This window comes from Equus asinus, chromosome 11, assembly GCF_041296235.1.
Source record: "Equus asinus isolate D_3611 breed Donkey chromosome 11, EquAss-T2T_v2, whole genome shotgun sequence".
In the NCBI taxonomy this organism is placed as follows: Eukaryota; Metazoa; Chordata; class Mammalia; order Perissodactyla; family Equidae; genus Equus; species Equus asinus.
Window position 1 is genome coordinate 20,122,777 of NC_091800.1, and position 21,310 is coordinate 20,144,086.

At 40.7% G+C, this 21,310-nt stretch overlaps 1 protein-coding gene across 4 annotated transcripts in view; it reads right to left on the reverse strand.

Moving 5' to 3' along the window:
* Positions 1–260: 260 nt before the first annotated feature.
* Positions 261–21,310, reverse strand: part of LHFPL6 (LHFPL tetraspan subfamily member 6) — a 231,540-nt gene continuing 210,490 nt past the window's right edge. For 2 of the 4 annotated variants that reach the window (XM_014830420.3, XM_044777265.2), the window contains one exon: positions 261–1,388. In XM_014830420.3, coding sequence (XP_014685906.1) covers positions 1,270–1,388 — 119 coding nt within the window. In that variant the 3' untranslated portion in view covers positions 261–1,269. Of the gene's footprint in view, positions 1,389–15,399; positions 15,567–21,310 lie in introns of all 4 variants that reach the window. The other 2 variants (XR_011506867.1, XR_011506866.1) reach the window with 2 other exon arrangements.

The window sequence follows — 21,310 nt, forward strand, 5'->3', positions numbered from 1 at the left end:
TCTTTTAAGAATTTGGTCATGACTGAAGTTAGGAAGTTAGAATTCTGGTTGCAAAGAATTTCAGTTGAAAGTAAGAACTATGTCTTACTCACCTTTGGTAGCTTGTGTGCCTAGAACAATGCCTTGCTGGAAATTAGTAAGTGAATTAATGGGAGGCCTTGAAAGAAAAAGAGAAATTTACAGGAACGTTGGAGCTGAAAGGCTATATTTAGGAAACTGAGGAAGCAAACCCAATAACTGAACGAACACTCTACGACTCATTTAGGTATTGATCAAAGAGAGAATTTATTCACAGAGCTTTTCAAATACAAACAAAATAGCACTTTTTTATTCTTTACAAAATGAATATTGAAATAAATGTGGTACAGCACAGTACAATAATGGGCAAAAGAAAACACCATCTAATGACTGGAAAATGTCTCCCATTACTTTCATATCTTCAGCTGAATTCTCCCCTACAGTCGACTGAAATTTGCCCCTTTACTTCGTAAGAATATCATAGCAGAAGCTACTCAGACAGAGGAATCCTGCATATTTTTGAATAATATTGAAATACAAAGGCGTTACTCTAAAAGTCCGCATAAACACTGAAAACATGTTGAGGGCATAAAGAGTTTACGCAGGATATACAAAATACTGATAGAGTGCCTTATTGGTCCATTTATTAGGTTTAACAGATGCTTTATAAAGTGATAATACTGTGTTTTAAATGTATATTTAAAAGAAAACAGAGGAGTAATGCATGGCTTAACCTCTCATACAGTCTGTGCAACAGTGTATATGTTTGTGCGTGGGCATGTGTGTGGATGCGTGTGTCTGTATGTGCTCGTGTGCTTTCAGAAGCGCCATGACCTACAGGGAACATCTGCGGGGTACCCTGCTTCCAGACATAATACTGTTTCTACTAGCCCTTTGATGCTCTGAGTCCTCATCTTTAAAAAAAACCAAACCCTAGTTTGCATATATAAATTTGTTTGTGTGTGTTTGTGTTCTGCATTAACAATACTCTGTGGAAGAGAAACACCCAACACCCTGCAATATTTTTAGCCTTTGGTCCATTTTCCTCTATCATTCCATGCTCTCCATTTCTTTCACAAATCGTGCACAACCCTTCCACATTATATAATGTTTCTGATTCCATTGGGTTTCATTTCATTAGCACTGTAAGATTAGAACCACTATTCCACCTTTTGAAAGTAGCTGGATGCTTCAGGACCTCCAAGCCCCTTCGGCTCATCTCCTCCTCTGTTTGCTCTTGGTGGCTCCATCTCAGTACGGGTACTGCTTCTGTTTCTTGCCAGAGAAGCAAGCCAGCCACGTGCACAGCAGCATGGCGGCGGCAGCACCTGCTCCTGTGCAGTAGTAGGCCCAGCCGATTTCACACTTACCTAGGGACACAAGAAAGGCAGAGAAAGCAGGCATAGATCAGGATGATTCTGCAGGAGGCTCTGCTATTTCTCCCTGGTGTACAGAAGTGAAACTGAAATGCCCATTAGAAATGTGGTGTACTCAGCCAAAGGCAATGATAACAGGTGCTGAAAACTCTCTCGAGACTGAAGAAAGCCAGAATGGTTGTGTGCATTTCAGAAGGACCTCAATGACTATGCCTCCTGCTAGCTAAGAATATAGAAGCCTATTCTCCTCCACCCATGCCCACAGCCCTAGCTGAAGAAAAGGAGAAAGGTCAGCAATCAGGATAGAAGAGATGAAGGTATTAATTCTAATTTAAATCACCCAAACTCATATGTGTAATGAGGTACACCACCTTAGGAAAAATTCAAAGTAGACATAGTCTTTTTGCAAAGGGCCACTATAAGGAAGAGACTTATTTGAAGGATAATGCTAGAGTGAATACTGCTATTTACACAGAACTGCCAAATGACTCAAATTCTACGATTTGAACTGAAGAAGAAACCTCCCAGATTTTCCTAGGGTCAGCACTCACCTTTAAGTTAAAGCATCATGTAAATCAGAACATAAAGACAAGGGTCCAAACGGATCCCAGTCTCTCAGAGTTGGATTAGTATTAGTAGTAACAATAACACATCCACCATACTAAAAATACAATTAGTAAAAGAAAACAGGAGTAGCTATATTAATTTCAGAGAGAGCAGATTTCAAAGTAAGAAGTTATCAGGGACAACAAAGAGCATTACATAATGATAAAGGACTCAATTCTCCAAGAAGATATAATAATTCTTAATGTGTGTGTGCCTAAGAAGAGAGCATCAAACTATGTGAGGCAAAAATTGACAGACTTCGAGGAGAAATAGATGAATCCATTATCATCGTTGGAGACTGCAACAATCTTATATTAGCACAGATCCAGCAGGCAGAAAAAATCTGTGAGGACACAGTAGGATTCAACAACACTATCAATCAACTGAATATAATTTATATCTATAAACTAATTCATCAAACAACAACAGAATGCACATTCTTCTCAAGATCAGATGCAACATTCATCAAGATTCTGGGTGATAAAACACACCTTGATGCATTTAAAAAGAATAGAAGTCATACAATGTCTGCTCTTAGACCACAGTGGCATGAAACTAGAAATCAATAAGAAAAAGATGACTGGAAAATCCCAAAATTTGTGGAGCTTAAGCAACACACTTTTTTTTTTCTTTTTGAGGAAGATTAGCCCTGAGCTAACATCTGCCGCCAATCCTCCTCTTTTTGCTGAGGAAGAATGGTCCTGAGCTAACATCCGTGCCCATCTTCCTCTACTTTTTATGTGGGACACCTACCACAGCATGGCTTGCCAAGGGGTGCCATGCCTGCACCTGGGATCCGAACCGGCAAACCCCAGGCTGCTGAAGTGGAACGTGCGCACTTAACCGCTGTGCCATAGGGCCGGCCCTAGCAACACACTTCTAAATAACACATGGGGCAAAGACAAAATCTCAAGAGAAATTTTAAAATATTTTGAATTAAATGAAAATGAAAATATAATTTATCAAAATTTGTGGGATGCAGCAAAAACAGTGCTTAGAGAGAAATTTATAGCACTGAATGCATGTATTAGAAAAGACAAAATATCGAAAGTCAATTATCTAAATTTTCACCTTAGAAACCTAGAAAAAGAAATACAAATTAAACTCAAAGTAAGCAGAAGAAAAGAAATAGTAAGAATAAGAGCAGAAACCAATGACATTCTATGAGGTCAGCATAAGCCAAATACCAAAGCCAGACAAAGACATTACCAGAAAAAAAACTAAAACCAATATCTCTAATGAACATAGACAGAAAAATCCTCAACGAAATATTAGCAAATCAAATCCAACAATGTATAAAAAGAATTATACAGCATGACCAAGTGAGATTTATCACAGGTGTAAAAGGCTGGTTCGACATTCAAAAATCAATTAATGTAATCCATCACATCAACAGACTAAAAAAGAAAAATCACATGATCTTATCAATAGATACAGAAAAATATTTAACAAAATCCAAGACCCATATATGAGAAAGACTCTCAGTAAACTAGGGATGGAGGGGAACTTTCTCAACTTGATAAAGACTATCTATAAAAATCCTACAGGTAATATTATACTTAATGGTGAGAAACTCCAAACTTTCCCACTATGATCAGGTGCAAGGCAAGGATGTCCCCTCTCCCACACCTTTTCAACATCATGCTGGAGGCCTTAGCTAATGCAAGAAGCAGGAAAAGGAAATGAAAGATACAGATTTGGAAGGAGAAATAAAACTGTCTTTGCAGATGACATGATTATCTATGTAGAAAATGTGAAATAATCCACAAAAAAACTCCTGGAACTAATAAGCCATTATAGCAAGGTTGCAGGATACAAGGTTAATATACAAAAGTCAATTGCTTCCTATACACAAGCAATGAACAAGTAGAATTTGAAATTAAAAACACAATTTGCATTGTCACTCCCAAAAATGAAATAATTAAGAATAAATCTAACAAAATGTATACAGGATCCATATAAGGAAAACTACAAAACTCTGATGATTGAAATAAAAATAAATAAACAAATCAAGAGATATTCCATGTTCGTGAATAGGAAGACTCAATATTGTCAAGAAGTCAGTTCCTCCCAATTTGATCTATAGATTCAATGCAATCCCAATCAAAATCCCAGTAGTTATTTTGTGGATATTGATAAACTGATTCTGGAGTTTATATGGAGAGGAAAAAGACCCAGAATAACCAACACAATATTGAAGGAGAAGAACAAAGTCAGATGACTGACGCTACTTGACATCAAGACTTAGAATAAATTGCCAGTAATCAAGACTGTGATGTTGATGAAAGAACAGATGGATAGATCAATAGAACAGAATAGAGAGCCCAGAAGTAGACTTCCATCAATATAGTCAACTGATCTTTGACAAAAGAGCAAAGGGAATATAATGGAGCAAAGATAGTCTCTTCAACAAACAGTGCTGGAACAACTGGACATTCACATGCAAAAAGAAAAAAAAAAGGAAACTAGACACAGACCTTACACCCTTCACAAAATGGATAAGACATAAAACTATAAAGCTCTTAGAAGCTAACTTAAGAGAAAACCTACATAACCTTGAGTATGGTGATGACTCTAGATACAACACCAAAGGCATAATCCATGAAAGAACTAACTGATAAGCTGGACTTCATTAAAATTAAAAAACTGAAAGACAGCGTTGAGAGAATGAGAAGATGAGCCACAGACTGGGAGAAAATATTTGCAAAAGATACATCTGCTAAAAGGCTACTACCCAAAATGGACAAAGAACTCTTAAAACTCAACAATAAGAAAACAAACAACCTCATGGAAAAATGGGCTGAAGACCATAACAGACACCTCACCAAAGAAGATATACAGATGGCAAATAAGTATCTGAAAAGATGCTCCACATCATATGTCATAGGGAAATGCAAATTAAAACAAGAGTGAGATATCACTACACACCCATTAGAATGGCCAAAATCTGGAACATTGACACTACCAAATGCTGGCGAGGATGTGGAACGACAGGAACTCTCATACACTGTGGTGAAAATGCAAAATGGTACAGTCACTTTGGAAGACAGTTTGGCATTTTCTGACAAAACTAAACATACTTTTACTGCACAATCCAGCAGTCACACTCCTTGGTTTTTACCAAAAGAAGCTGAAAACTTGTCCACACAAAAATCTGCACACAATGTTTATAGCAGCTTTATCCATAATTGCCAAAACTGTGAAGCAACCAAGATGCCCTTCAGACCCAGAATTCAAACCTGGGTTCCAGGTCCTAAGAATAAGAAGTCATTGACCCAAAAGATCCTACCTGAGTTAGTGGAATGGGTTTCTGCCTTCATTAATCCTTTCTTCTTCTTCTTCTTTTTTTTTTTTTTTAACAGCATCCAAGTTATTCTTTTTGCATGAACAGTAAGAGAGGTTTCTATCTCTCTCACCGAACATTGTCTTTTCTGCTCCAATTTTAGTCCCTCTTTTAGTCTTGTGATCTGATCAGAAAATGCTCTAACAACTACTTCCTCCCTTTCCTTTTGCTCTTGTTTACACATTACATTAGACAAAAACACATATACAAAGATACTTGGATTTCACAGTCATTGAACATATAAACCATAGATTGAAAAGTATATCCTCTTTTTTTTTACAGATCAGTCATTTTTACCTTGTTCATTAATAACTTTATTGAAAAATACAAAGTCTGTTAGGTATAGCATGCAATTTGACTTCATATCTTCACTGAAATTTACTGGAGGGGTAGTTGGCATGTGCCCTATTTACAAATAAGAAGGTAAAGTGAGGCAAAGCTAAATGAGTCATTGGCTTGTCAGTCAATGGTGGCAAAATGAGACCAAGGGCCTCTGTATCCCCTAGGACATTACCTGTGCACAAAGACAATCAGCTATGTGGGTGAATCTTCGACCTAGGAGTCATCCTTGATTTCTTCCTTTCTATATCCAACCATAATAACAAGTTAAAAGTAGCAATTTATTGGTTGACTTACATATTGATTACTGTTTGTTCCAAATTGTCAGAAAAGTGTTAGTTACATGGCGTAAGTACTAATTCATTTAATCCTCATAAGAACATAAAGCTGTAGGTACATGAGTATCATCCCAACACTCAGATGAGAAAACTAAGGCCAAGGAAAGGTCAATCACCTGCCCAAGGACTTATCGTTAGTAAGACGCGTCCTTTGCCTCCCTCTCCGAAATGCATCCTGTGTACTACCACTTCTCAAGTGCCTACAGCATCCCCAGGCAGTCTTACCCACTGTTGCTGTTTCCCTGTCCCCCTGCTTCTATCACCAACACCAAAGCAATCATGTTAAGTCACTCTCTTACTTAGAATCCTCTAATGAGTTCTCAACACCCCAATCTCCTTCCAACGGCCTATGAGGCCTTGAATGAGCGAGTATCTGCCTACCTCTCAGACCTCAAGACCACCTTCCCTCTTCTTTCTGGCCACACTGGCTGCCTTCTCTGGACCACATCAGGCTTGTTGCTGCCTTGGGTGCATCACACTCAGTATTCCTTCCACTCGGGAAATTCTACTTCCAGGTCCTTAGAGAGCCGGCTCCTTCTCAAATGGCACCTCTGTAAAGATACCTCCCACCGCCTCCCCACCCGCCTCATCGAAGTCATTCTATCCCTTCACCTCACTTTCTTTCCTTTGTAGCACTTAACCACGGTTTGTAAATACTGTGTGTGTGTGTGTAATTTCAGTCTCTCACTAGAATAAAAGCTTCAATTAGGGGAGACCTTTGTATATTTTGTTCTCCATTGTACCCCTACAACTAGGAGCCGGGCTCCTAGTAGGCACTCCATAAACAAATGTTAAATGAAAGGCAAAGTAAAAGAAAAAACAGGAAGAAAAGAAGCAAAGTAGGCAGCCAGTCAGTTCCCGAAAAACACAGTAAATCTGGGATTTTATTTTAAGAGTAACTGTGGTTCTATTTTCCGCAGGACTTTTGGAGAGAAGTTCCCAAACCAACTATGCATTTGTAGCCTCATGCAGAAAGTGCTACACTGAACAGGACACTAGGTCTTGGAGGATCTCATCTCCACCTGAGGGCAGGTCTCACTGGCACAACCACCTCCATTCAGACTAATAGATAAGCATTTTTCAAGGGTGACAGAGTCCCCTTCATGCACCAGATTTGCTGATAACCACAGGCTAATGTGGCTGTGAGTCTTGGGATTCATCTCCATTTTGAATTACTCTTTAGTTGGATAAAATAAATCTCGGAGGCAGAATTAATAGGTAGCTAAGAGATGGCACTAGTGGTTTAGAACCTTTCAAAAAGTCAGCAAAATTTGTGGTCCATTCAGCACAGGGCTCATAATGTAGAACACAACCAATTGTTCATTAATAACAAGATACTGACCAACACACAGTTCGTGACCTAACATGAAAAGCAGAGTATGTAATTCTTTCTTAATTATTGGGCACTTAAGGAAAAGTAGTTGGTGAGGCTAATTACTTGAGAATAGTATATGTGACAGTAGCCATATGTGTTAAATAAAGATGAAAAAAAAAAAAAATACTAAAGGGTTGATTATCAGAGGACACAGGAGAGAAAGTGTAATTCTTTTTTTCTCCAGGGAATTCAATAAAATCGCAGAAGTTTAAACTTTTGCGGCTCTTAACTGGCAGGGTTGCTGTAGCAGATGGTGTAGATGCTCCACCCAATTCCTCTGGATCCCTCTGCTGGTTCTGGGCTCCCATCCCTCAGCTTCTGATTGTGCTTTGCTACTAAAAGCTTACACATGCAACCCTCTTCAGTGGACCCCTAAGCACAGAGCCACTTTGCCCCAACTCTGAGAAAGCTGAGGTGCCCCCTGGCATGACCTGTAGCCAATGACGGACTGGTGCAAGAGTATGAAAGCTCGCTTTCTTGCCTCCAGGTGGGACAAACTCTGCAGTGTAATGAATGTTCCAGAGCCACTGTGAGTTCAGGATGAGGCTAGGACATCACCTTAAATTGCATCCTTGCTTGGTGTTTACTCCTTCACTCCCTTCCTTTCCCACTTCCTTAGCTGGTTTCTCCTTGGCACATTTCCTTGATTATTTGAACATGAACCCTCATCTCAGGATCTGCTCTGGGGAACACAGATTTAAGATAAGAGCAAATGAACAAAGTCTATCTGGCTTTCTTTATCATAATAAGGGTCTGTGAAGTTCCCTCAGTTATCAGAGGCTTCACCATGCCACCCCCCAGCCCCCAAGATCTACCGTCCCCTGCCAGAGCCAGGAAAGAGCCTTCAGCACCAGTTGTCTCACCCTTCCCCTGGGCTACCATCTTCCCGGGGCAAATCCAGCTCCTTGTCTTGTTAAGTGTGTATGTGTCATTTCTAACCATTGTTATGTTTCTGGAGCCTTTCTTGTTTTTGTCCTGAAACATACAGTCAACTCATCAGACCAACTGTCAATCAAATGAAAATGCAACTAAATAAAGGTACTTCAAAAGTGTACATTTGGGCTGGTCTGGTGGCATAAGGATTAAGTTCTTGTGCTCTGCTTTGGTGGCCTGGGGTTCAAGGGTTTGGATCCCGGGTATGGACGTACACACTGCTCATCAAGCCATGCTGTGGCAGCATCCCACATTCAAAAGTAGAGAAAGGTTGGCACAGATGTTAGCTCAGCAACAATCTTCCTCAAGCAAAAAGAGGAAGATTAGCAACAGATGTTCGTCCTAGGCCAATCTGCCCCACCAAAAAAAAAAAAAAAGGCATACATTGTAGAAGAAAATGTTTGAGGATATCACAAAATATTTCTGCTAATTACATATATATGTAAGCTTTTGTGTGCAATTTATACATTTTGTGGTTTAAAATCAACAACGGGCTAAGATCCAACTAATCTAACGAGCAACTAATCCAACAAATGAGCAACTATTGTTTAGTGTGACTTAAAAGAAAAATATTCCTCTATTTCAGACATGAAGACTTTTATTTACTAAGAAATTCATAAAATAAATAATTATTAAATCAATGTGGATTTATTCTGGTATTTTGTACTACAAAGAAATATAGCCAGCCCATCAAACTAGCCTCAAAAACATATACAAAAGCATACACACACACACACACCACACACACACACACACACACATCTTTTGAGAACCAAGAAATACTCAAGATCAGATGAGTAAGATTAACAGGTGTCAATAGTGGTTTAGGCAAATCTAAAGAAACACTAAGTCATCCAGCTCCTAATTCCTGATTCCTTGATTTCTTTCCTCCTATTCTTCCTCTCTCCCTCTCTCTCTCAATTTGTTCATCCATCCAACAAATATTTAACTGCCTATTCCAACTAGGAACCACTGGGTGCTGGGGATCTAGTTGGGAGCAAGTTAGACACAGTCTCTGACAACAAGGAGCTATTGTCTAGTCAAGGAAGTAAGTATTAAACAGTAGTAACTCAGAAAATTATATAATGATAGTTGTGATATGTGCTTTGAAGAAAAAAAATCAGGATGCTAAGACAGCAAATCACAAGGGATCTTATATAGTGTGGTCAGTGAAGGAGAGCCTTAAGTTAGAAGTGGAATTTAAGCTGAGACCTGGCAGATGAGCAGGAGCTAGCCAAGTGGGAATGTGGGAAGCCAGGAAAGAGTGTACTTGCAGTAGGGGGATGAGAAATGTAACGGAGAAACGTAGGTGGATCTGGGTCTTGTTAAAGTATTGCTCAAGCCAGAGATGGATGCCACTTTGGGTGTAAAGGAGAGATGGGGTTGGGAATGACCACTTCCAGAGTCTCACAGCTTGAAGCTTGAAAGCTTTCTCTTCAGAATTTTCACCTGGACTGTGGGATAGAAATGTGAAGTATGCAACACTCCTCAATAAGTCTTGAGCCCCTAGTATATGTGTTGCAATGTTACAGGAGGTGCAGACACAGCAGTGAACGGGACTATGGATGTTCCAACCACAGACTGGACACTGTACCTTGAACTTCTGCAAAGGAAAAGGAAAAGTAGAACTTTCTCTCTGAGCATGACTCCATTGTTAAAATCCCTGTGCTCAATAAAAAGAAATTAGCACTGTGCTTTACAATAATAGGAGAAAAAGTCTTTTTGAGTACATTAGGCTATTAGGAAAGAGCAGATCTTTAAGTTTATATGTTTTAAACAGCAGGGTAGTCCACCAGGAGTAAGAATTAAATGAAATGAAACCAGGAAATGTGGAGCCATTCTTCCATGGCCTCTCTCTCCTCTGTCCTGGCCATAAATGCCTGTTGTTATAACGCAAACAGAAAGCATTTTACCAGAGGGTAAGTTTTGTCTGTGATCCTTTCAGAAAATTAGAGAAGCAAATCCGTTTAAACTTTCCCTTTTGCTCTCTGTAATGCTCCATCACACAGGACTCCAAGCTCGCTTGGTTGGCAAATTGCTGCTTTCAACAACGGGGAAGACTACACTCGACAGATAAAATAGAGGTTAATGGAACAGAAAGCAGCAAACCACAGCCACCTGCCAAGTCCATGGAAGAAGATGCCGTGGAGGCATTCCAGGGCAGCCCGGGAGAGGAGAGAGGGTGCGAGAGGTGTGGCTGATTTTTTAGGGTGGTTCACATTAGGTTTTTGTTTTTTTTTTTAAGATTTTATTTTTTTCCTTTTTCTCCCCAAAGCCCCCCGGTACATAGTTGTATATTCTTTGTTGTGGGTCCTTCTAGTTGTGGCATATGGGACGCTGCCTCAGCGTGGTTTGATGAGCAGTGCCATGTCCGCGCCCAGGATTCGAACCAACGAAACACTGGGCCGCTGCAGCGGAGCGCGCAAACTTAACCACTCAGCCACGGAGCCAGCCCCGGTTCACATTAGTTTTTAGTGCAGCTTTTGTTAGTAAAAGAGACAGAAGAAAAGGTGCAAAGCAGCTAGCCCTACTACAAATAACAATGGAACTGCAGTGATCTCTGCATCCTTTGAGGACTTCACAGTTTTCATTCATTTATTCAATTAACGTTTCAGAGCCTACTATGTGTCACTGTGTCTACCTGCTTCACTTCCGGATGTGATGTTCAGGATGATGCCTAGACCACAGCAGGCAATCACACATGTTCACGGTGTGAATGGATATCAGACACTCTAATTGTGCTGAGAATGGAAATCTGAAAGTAATAATTACATAATAGCTGTCATGTATAGACTGTGAGCCAGGTGCTAAACAGTTTAGAAGGGGCATCTCATTTAATAATCATTTTTGCCTAGGCCTTTAGGAAATTAGAGAAGTAAACCTGTTTATACTTTCCCAACAATACTCCCATTCTGAAGATGAAGAAATTGAATTACATGTAAGACAAGCAACTTGCCCAGTATCTCAAATAAGTGGGGAAGCTTGAATCTGAACTTGGGTCAAACTGATTCCAGAACATTTTCCTGTGCTCAGATAATGTATTAGGAAGATCTATATCAAATGTATTTTTTCCATTTGTTAGACAGTACTTGCCTTTGTTAGAACTTATACGCCAAGAAGAAATAAAACATGTTTTACCCCTTTGAATTGACCAGTCTTTTTAGAAGACTCCCCATCCCCGTGTCCACCTTGCACGGTTCCAATTATTAAAGGCCTGCATCTTGCAAACTTGCACCCCCAATTCTTGAGTCAATGGAACCAAAACGGCACTCTCTTGGCAACCCCATCCCCTCTAGAGGATGAGGGGAGGTGGGGTCCAATAAACTTGCTGGATGAATTCAGATAACTGATTCTTCCTGGGTAATCACCTGGCTATGAACAGTACCCTCCTCCCCACACCTCCCCCCCAACCCCCCCAGAAAACTGGGTGTTTTTGAGCAGTCCCTGACTCTCTCTGAGCCAAGCTGGTGACGGGCTCCAGGTCCTGGGCACATTCCAGCTCCCCCTCAAGCTGTCTGCCTATGAACCCTCAGCAGGTTGGTGGGAGCCACCATGCCATCCTCACTCCTACCCAGAGACTGCCACAGCACCGCCCCACTGTGTGCAGTGTTGCTCTGTTAGGCGCAGCCCAAAACGTAGTCACTCAGGTAGTCCTGCCATCTAACTGGTGCCTCTAACCCAAACCTCCGGGTGTGCCAGGCATTCTGTGCTCTGCATTTGAACCTGAGCTCCACTGGGTCCTAGCTTACCTCTCTCCTCACGAGGTCACTGCTGAGTTCCCAGCCTTGCGGCCACAAGTGCCTGAATCCAGATATGATAAGCCAACTGACTTCATTTTCAAGGCAGAATATCTTGCATCTGCGGTATTTTTAAGTTTCTAACACGTTAAGATATAAATGCAAAGTTTGTGTAGAGAAGCAGCAGGAATATTCGATTTCATCCTTTTTGCTGTATAAATAATAAAGGCAGAAAGGTGGAAGGATCAGGGGAGAGAGAAAAACTTTTGTACTCTTTTAAATACCATGGACAAAAGTTTGATAGGTCTTTCTCCTTTTGAATAAATTCCTTCATGCCTCTTCATATTCAGACCATCTTGTTTGCATATGCATAAAAACCAAGAACAAAAAGAATCTGTCAGGGGACCAATTTCATTTGTTCTTTACTGAACAAAGGTGTCGCTGGTGAAAAAGGAACAGGTCTTAAACCTTTAACCTAAAACATACAAAAGCTTTAATTCAAACTTTTAATGGACCAAGGAGTCAAAACGATAGCTCATGTATCTGAAAAGAAGAGAAGAACACCCAGACTTGGTTGTGGGCAAAAAATATAGAAGAAAAAAGGCTGAGGGAAGAAAGTTTGTGAGGGGTGGCTCTTTTTCAAGCTCCTTTGCTGGTTTGTGTCTGTTTATTACTGGAAGTGTAAACTCGCATTGTTTATCAGGGCTGTCCTGTACACAGCGTCAGGGCCCCATTTATATGTACTCCATGTGTCCCTAGGGATGTGCTCCAGGGGGTGCTGTCTGCAAGCAGATCTCGGGAATGCCCCCCGCCCCACCCCATTAGTAGTCCTTCCCGAAAGAGGAGACAGTGCCCAGGTCCGTGTACTGGCAGAATCCCCCACGTGCTAAGCACCGAGTCTGTGTACAGAATGTCTCAGCAAGGGTTGGCCATCCTCATGCCTCCTACAGTGCACGGGCTCAGCACTTCTCAAGAACTGCAGCTCCTGACTCTAATGAACTAGGCGGGCTCTCTCTTTCTACCTCTCCTGCCCCTTCCTTCCCAGGTTTAGGAGACTGAACAGCAGGATTTGAACTCTCCTGGCGTTAAACGATACCTTTTCCCCAAAACACACAGTATGCCTCAGTGTATGATATTCTAGCTTGGAGCACCTGAGCCACTTCAGTGAAAAAGAGGAGGCAAGACATTTCTGCAAAGATTCCCCCACCTTCTTTGTTTGCTATACTCTCTCTACAGAGGTAGCCAGGATGTAAGGAGTCAGAATATAACATGCGGATGTGTCCATTGGTAAGGACGGATGCACTCAAGCTACGGCATTAGTAAGTATTCTCCATAACCACGTGCATGTCACAGGGAGCAGGGATTGACTGTCCGGAAGGGAGAAGATCTCTTTCTGTAAAGAGCTCCTAACAGCACTATGTCTAAGGAGATCTGCCACAGTGAATTCTGATAGGAAAATATATATCGGCCTTGTAAATTTTATCCAGTACAGCTTCATTCATTCTGTAGTGGAGCAGGAGTAAGGAGATGGTTACCCAGAGGAGAACATGAGGGACAGTGACCGCTGGGCAAGCACCATCCTCAGATATGAGTGCATGCTGTATGGGGCTCAGATGGTAGAGAAAAAGACCTTCCTGAATTACAAATTAATTCTATTCAACCGTGTACACATCTCTTCTGGATTCCCACAAAAATTTTGCTAAAGAGCCATAATTTTAATTTGCTCTGTTGTTTCTTTCTTGCCCCCATAGAAATGTTTTAGCTCCACTTTTAGGGTGAGGAGCTGAGGAAAAAAGAAAAGGAGAGTTTCTCTCAAGTACTATTTACTGTCCCCCAAGGAGATGGTGCTAGCCATCATCAACACAGGGATTTCCCAGAAAGGACCTCTCTGAGGACTCATACTTGCACGGCTGCTCAGATTTGTGAGAGGGAGGACACCAGGATGGGAGCTGGACTTGACATAAGAGTCAGTAGTACTGAGCCCAACTCTACATCAGGGAGAAAAGATGTTGCTGTTATTATTATTACTATTGTTATTAATACTTTCTTTCCTGGAATCTTAATAAGTTCTCAGAACAGGTTTGGACATTTTTTTTTTTTTCATTTTGAGCATCGGGGATTTTAAATACTGCTTTCTGTTTGTTATTTTCTGCAAATGCAAAACTATAAAGCAGAAATAAAGTCCCGAACGAGTGATACCCAGGACGAGAAAAACAAATAAATGCCATCTCTCCCATGCCTCATTCTATACTCAAAATATATCAATGTAAGGTCTGCAGATTAGATGAAAATCTTGTATCAATGATAATTTCCTGCTTTGGGCAATTGTACTGCTATGTAAAAGGATGTTATTTTAAGCAATTAAGGAATGACAAAGCAAATATGATGAAATTTAACATTAAGGGGATCTGGGTGAAGAGTATATGAGAACTCTTTGTACTATTTTTGCAACTTTTCCATAAATCTGAGATAATTTCAAAATCAAAATTAAGCAAATATAAAAATTTATATATGCACATATGTATATAGATACACATACATATATATAAAATCAGTGGGAGACTTCTATACTTGTAAGTATAAAGAGCAAGAGCTCAATAAATATTTTGATACTATATGCACCCAAAATGAGAAACCTGCATAATGGCAATTTTTAATCTGTGCTTTTCCTCATGAAAATATTCATTCACCTTCTTGCACTCATTTGCACGTGTAGTTCTGCTGAGCCCAGCATACAGCGAGGTGTCCGAGGAAGTCCCTGCCCTCTGGCCACATCCCGTCCAACACAAAACCTCATCCCATGCCCAGCAACCACAGCCGACCACAGCCAACCACAGACAACGAACAGTCTACAAATTAAATCCACCGAAGAAAGAGGACATTCTGGCATTCATCATACAGTACTGTGAAACAGTATGTGAGGGGCATATGTGTGCAGGACACGTGTGCCCAGGTGGGGAGGAAACAGAGCGTGGACTCCATCTTCTCTAGGATGCATGCAGCAGAGGACCAGGGCGGCAGGGGGGCACAGAGGGCCTATTTTCTTCCACAAAATTTCTCCAGTCCCACAGGATGAAATAGTGATATACTTCATGTGGAAACAACAGTTTCCCACTGAAGGAAAGGGGTTTTTCCAGCTGATACATAGAAGGATTTTACACAAGCAAAGCATGAGCTCCATAAGAGAAAGACTATAGGATTTTTCTGTGCAATCAAAGTCAGCCCCTGGCAGCTCCAGCTGTGGGTACTTGTGGCAAGACAGGAAGGCAGGAGGAAGGCAGAGTCAGGGATGACAGTAAAGGGATTAAACCTGACAGGACAGAGGCTTTCTTACATTCAAGCCTTGTAAAGACCCAGTGCATCACACCTCCATTGCTGTGTCCTCTTGACTTTATCCTTTCCTCACTCCTCCTGCCACTGAGCACATCTCGGCATCACAGATTTTAGAGCCAAAGGGACACTGGAGAAGGATCATCTAGGTCAAGGGTTGCTCGCTTTTTTCTGAAAAGGGCCAGAGAGTAAATACTTTAGGTTAAAAGTAGCCATAGACACCAAGTAAATGCATGAGCATGGCTGTGTTCCAATAAAACTTTATTTAAAAACCAGGCAGGATTGATTTGTCCCATAGTTTGCTGACCCACAATCCAGGTCACCATCTGTATTTTACTGGATACTGTGGCCCAGGAGACTAAAGTGACTTTCCCAGATCTCCTGAATGTGTTCTCTTCAATAGGAGAGCCTTTCTCTTTGTTTATAATTCAAAATTTCCCAGTTCCCCATCTAAAGCAGGGTGCTAATGCTGGGTTATTCTTAACCAAAAAGCTAGTCCTGACTATTTGGGTTATAAGTATATGTACCTCATAAATATCTACCTGCGCTTTTAAAGTTAATTTCACATAGCCAAAGCAAATAATTACAAAGTCGTGGGGAAAAAAAATTAACGAGCAATCTTTTTTGCCAACAAACAAGTACATTTGGACATAATGTACTTCATGTCAATACAAGTAAATCACTAGAGTGAAAACAGTTCTAGATAAAAAATGAGCGGTGTTAGATGAATGGATAAACAAAATGTGGTTTATCCATACAATGGAATGTTATTCAGCCATAAAAAGGAATGAAATTCTGACATATGCTCCAACATGGATGAACCTTGAAGACATTATGCTAAGTGAAAGAAGCCAGACACAAAAGGACAAATATTGTATGATTCCACTTATATGACGTACCTAGAACAGGCAAATTCACAGAGACAGGAAGTAGAATAGTGGATACGGCATGAAGGTAGGGGATAATGGACAGTAATTGTTTAATGGGTACAGAGGCTATTTGGGATAATGAAAAAGTTCTGGAAGCAGATATTGGTGATGGTTGCACAACATTGTGAATGTACTTAATGCCATTAAATTGTATACTTTAAAAATGGTTAAAATGGTAAATTTTGTGTTATATATATTTTACCACAGTTTAACAAAAATAGAGCAGTGTTACGTGGGATGGAGAACAGAGCAGAGATGGGGCAATCAGAGAAACTGGAAGGTCTACGTACTAGACATGCAGGTGATTTGGCTGGGTGCGGCTCCCTGGGAACTGGGGCTTCTTCACTTCCTCTCACATCTTGGCTCCCAAGGATCTTCCCTTTTGTACCACACCAAACCTGCTAATTGTTTCTCCTTCACATCAGATCCATCTAGAGTCCTTCCTCCCAAAGTCTACACTGAATCAGGCCCTGCATTATCCCATCCTGAGTCTCAGCAAGAATCGCATAATCATGAAAAGGGTGGCAAAGATGCTTTTCCTACACAGCACTCCCATAACACAAAGGAATGGCAAGAGATATAAAAATACCCTGGTGCCACCAGAAACGTAAACAAATTTCAGTTTAAGTGTCAGAAAAGTAGGATGAGTGGAGCAGCATCTGAATTCTTCTGATCACACCAGTCAAATGGACCTCTGTTCCGTAGCCCTGTGGATAGTTTTGTTAATATAACACGTTTGCACCATTTACACACAAAAAATGGTTTACCCCTTGTCCTGGCTGGCTGGCTGAGTCTCTACGAGCACAGTGTTATTAATCGTTGCCCCTTAGCACCGAATCCATCCTAAAAGTTTCACTAGAGATAATGCCATTGTTAAGATGATAAGGCACACACATTGGCTCTATATACAAGATGTATGCTGGTGTCCTTTGTGTTCACGCTGTGAACAGACAGAATCTGATCTCCATGTGGGGGTGGCTAAGATAACCAGTGGGGCTTTATTCAGAGTACAGCAGTAAAGATCATCCTTTAGTTTCTGTCTATAGCTGCTATTTAGAAAGGATGGAACGATCTGAGATTCAGCGCCTTTGACTCCTGGACGGTCCCAAAGAGAGTGAAAGGACCCAGACTGTCTCTAATTGCTGCTCCCCAGTGTGATCTGTGGCTGCAGCCAATTTCCCGACAAACCCACGTGAAGAGATGCTGCATTCCATCCTGATGGAATTTTATCTACCCTCCCCAGTTTGTACCCCTCATGCTTCCATTGGCCACTGAGCAGCTTCTGAATGTACTCTGTATCCAGTTAAACGGAAATGGGCTGCAGCAAGGGCTGCTTTGATGTTGGTGAGCTGCCCTCAGTCCAACAGGCTTCCTGAATGATCCCTCCTTGCTTGTAAGATAGCTCTTGGGAATGAACCTAATCCAATTTAGTCAAGCACAACTGCGAGACTCTTTGGTAAATGACAATACCCACTGAAAGAGTGTGAGGGATGCTGAGGGGTAGCAACTCTCCTACAACCTCATTTCCAAGTTATAACGAAAGCAGTTTCAGACCAGATCCTGATACACACACAGACACTTATTAAACAAACAGCTATCAAAAAGCAGGCACAAACCCGCTCATCAACTTGTTCTGGGAGCTAGTTAAATCCTAGCTCTCTATCTTTTCAAGTGTTTGGATTACCACCTTGCATGAAAGAACCACTAAAGGCAAATGCTGCAAGCTTCCAGGGCAGGATTCTGTTCCCTCTGGCAACAAACATCCAGAAATCCTCCAAACCAAAGACTAGCAACCGTGCCTTTTAGGGATGCTCAGGCCTTGGCTGCCATTCATCTGGACAGAATGGGCACAGCCAGAATGCTCCAGTAAAGCTGTACTGGTTGTTAAAAATACTAAAATATGTACCTCTGTACTGGTTGGTAAACAGCCATGCCCCAATCCCCAAATGTCCCATTGTCCCTTCCCTCCCCTGGGAACCCTAGAGAATCCTAGTCTCATGTCCCAGAAACTGAAGAGTTTCTGCCCAGCAGAGCAGGGCCACTAGGGATCCTGCTGTAGTGCCAGGGCCAGTATTTGTTTTAGTTCAGATTTGTCATGGCCTATGACATATTTGTTGTTAAATATTTTGAGTATCACTCGGGCTTAGAATAATGGCTATATGTCTGGATGGATGCTTAAATCCTTTCATGCAAGGATAGGGAGTGTCTCTAACTCTTATAGCCAATCCACAATCTAGAATACCTTTAATTTCCCCGATGAGAGTCCATTTTTAACATTCATCCTGCTAGTTAATAAGACACTAATTCCACCAATAAAAATCCATTTCTGACCATTGTTCTACTAACAGTAAAGCTTCTGGTGTTGGTTGAGATAGGGATAAAGGAACACTTGGACTAGAAGTCTTGAGTTTCCACTGCAGAGGAGGCACCTCAGTTGTGACCTCCCCTAACTGATGCATACATCTCACTCTGTCTATCCTGAAGTATTTAAAAATGAATTACAGCCTCTGTAACAGTGGTGTCAAGAACTGAAGGGTCTGAGATTTTATCTACTTGCAAGCCAACAAGTTAGACTGCCACAATTTCAGAGATGCTGGCAAAAGATAGGAGACTCCTGGGTCAGAGATAGAGGACTATATTACTCACGGCACAGCCAGCAGCATCAACTTCATGTCTGCATCCATCCCTTTGCCTCCCACATCCCACAGGGGCTGAGGTGGCAAACTCAGTGGGTTTGTGTCACAGCTGAGGAATCTAAAGCTTAGGGAACCCCAATTTTTTAAAATAGTCTGCAAGCAAATCTGCCAAAACTTAGCCCCAGAAGGAGACATCATCTTTATTATACTAAACAACAAAGAAACCTGTCCTCTTTCCCAGAATTCACTGTCTTCCAAAGCTATTCACTACACGAACATCTTTGAAAAGATATTTAGGAACAAAGAGCTCTTGAGACATGCTGGAGAATCTTCTCCCAGCAGCGACACTAATGAAACTGGTTAGGATTCTAAGTGGAAGTACAGTCAACTCACTAGGAAGGTCGAATATTCTTTTTCATAGATACGATTTCAAATTAGAATTGGTGTATGGAAGTACTTATTTGCAATAATGCTTATTGTAAGTAGAGGTGTTTCCCCCTATAACATCCCTCTGATGAATGCTTTCATAGATAATGAAATAAAGTCAGAGGGGTTCAATGGCTTTCCAGCTTCCTGGGAAGATTGAAGCTTCTTGGGAGGTTACCTCTAGAGTTCAAGTCTCTAAGCTTTCTAAGGTCAGACTTCCAAATCTTGTTTACCAGAGGTTCTAAGTCTTCAGATGTCAGGAACCCATCTGATAATAAATAAAAGCTATAAATACTCTCCTCATAAAAAACACATACCCATAAGCATGTCAAGTTTGCACACAATTTCAGCGGGATCACAAATTCCTTGAAGGCTATGGATGGACTTTGGGCCCCTTGAATGGTCTGGAGACCTCAAGAAAAATCTACCTCTGGAACAAGGGTTACTATAACATTGAAATCATTTACCAGTATCATCAAAATATCCATTTGCTAACTCAAAGTAGCTTATGTATTCAGATATTGTGTGACTGACATCTTCAGCTACCCAAAGCCAGACCCCAAATCAGGAGGTCAACAAAAACTGTCCAGAGCTTACAAAATTCAGTGCTTCAAAGATCCACAGTGCACGGAAACAGAGCTGAACTGTGTTCTTTTAAAGCATGATTCTAAGATGATTTACAATGATTCGATTAGAAAGGACACAAATTAGAAGTGAGGGAATGAAGAGAGAAAGGCATAATTAATAACTGCAATGAATAATCGCTGACAGTGTGACACAAAAATGTTGCAAAACAACAAAACAAATAGAAAGAACTCAAAATTTTTTTCAGTCTTGGTAATTTAGTGAAAGGGTGAATCACTCTATAAATGTCCACAACTATTAGGAATGACTTCACAGGATAGCATAACCACTAATGATAAAAAAAAGAAGACTTGTTTATGTTTCTTATAGGTTTTATACATCCTGGCTCAAATGATGGAAAAGTATATAATACATCCTAAAACTATTTCAATCTGATTACAATAAGAAATGTGTTGGTGTTTAATGGAGAAAGGAGGGACTCATATTTATTGTACGTCTTCCATGTGCAAAGCACCTTCCAATATCACATTTAATCCCTTTAACAGGCCTGTGAAGTAGGTACTGTCCTTTCTTTTAAAAGACTAAAGAACTGAAGTTTCAAGAGCTCAAATAAATTGCCCAGAATCAAAAAGTGGTTAGAGAGTCAAATTGAGATTCAAATCCAGTCCACATGTTTTCCATTGACTTTTCCTTTGGGGGGAAAATTCATTTATCTGGAATAATTCATTCACATGGAATTTCTGAAAAGATCTGAAAAATTAGTTTGTCTCTATAAATCCTCTATATTTATTAGTTTTTGTCAACATTCTACCAGGTTAAAAGTCAGGTTGGAAGTCAGATCAGCCCTTTGATTACTTTGTTATGTTTTTGGTTTTATTCTAAAAACACTTATGATAGGTTTATTAATCCATAATGCTTACAAATGGTCCTTTCCTAACAGGACACTTCTTAAGAGGAAGTGGCTAATTTCTATCTTCTATCATGGAACAAAGGCAAAAATACACAGCAAGGTCACAAACACATGTGTTAGCACACTAATACAATTTCTCCATTCTGGGGCAGAAATATTTCTCCTGGGATGAAGCACCGTAACACAAAGATTTGAAAGAACCCTGCCCTAGTGTTCACAGAGACAAATCTCCCAACAATATCAGTGAAGAGTGCTACTATTCTGAAAGAATACATAATTATATAGAGATGGTCTAAGATAAAGCTGTGACAAATCTCTCAACTCTAATCTCCTTGAGGGCAGGGAGCACATAAGGTACTTCCCAACGGGGTTGCATTACATTATCAGAAGGACTCAGCTGGGGATGGCAGGGGTGAGGGGTGGCAGGCA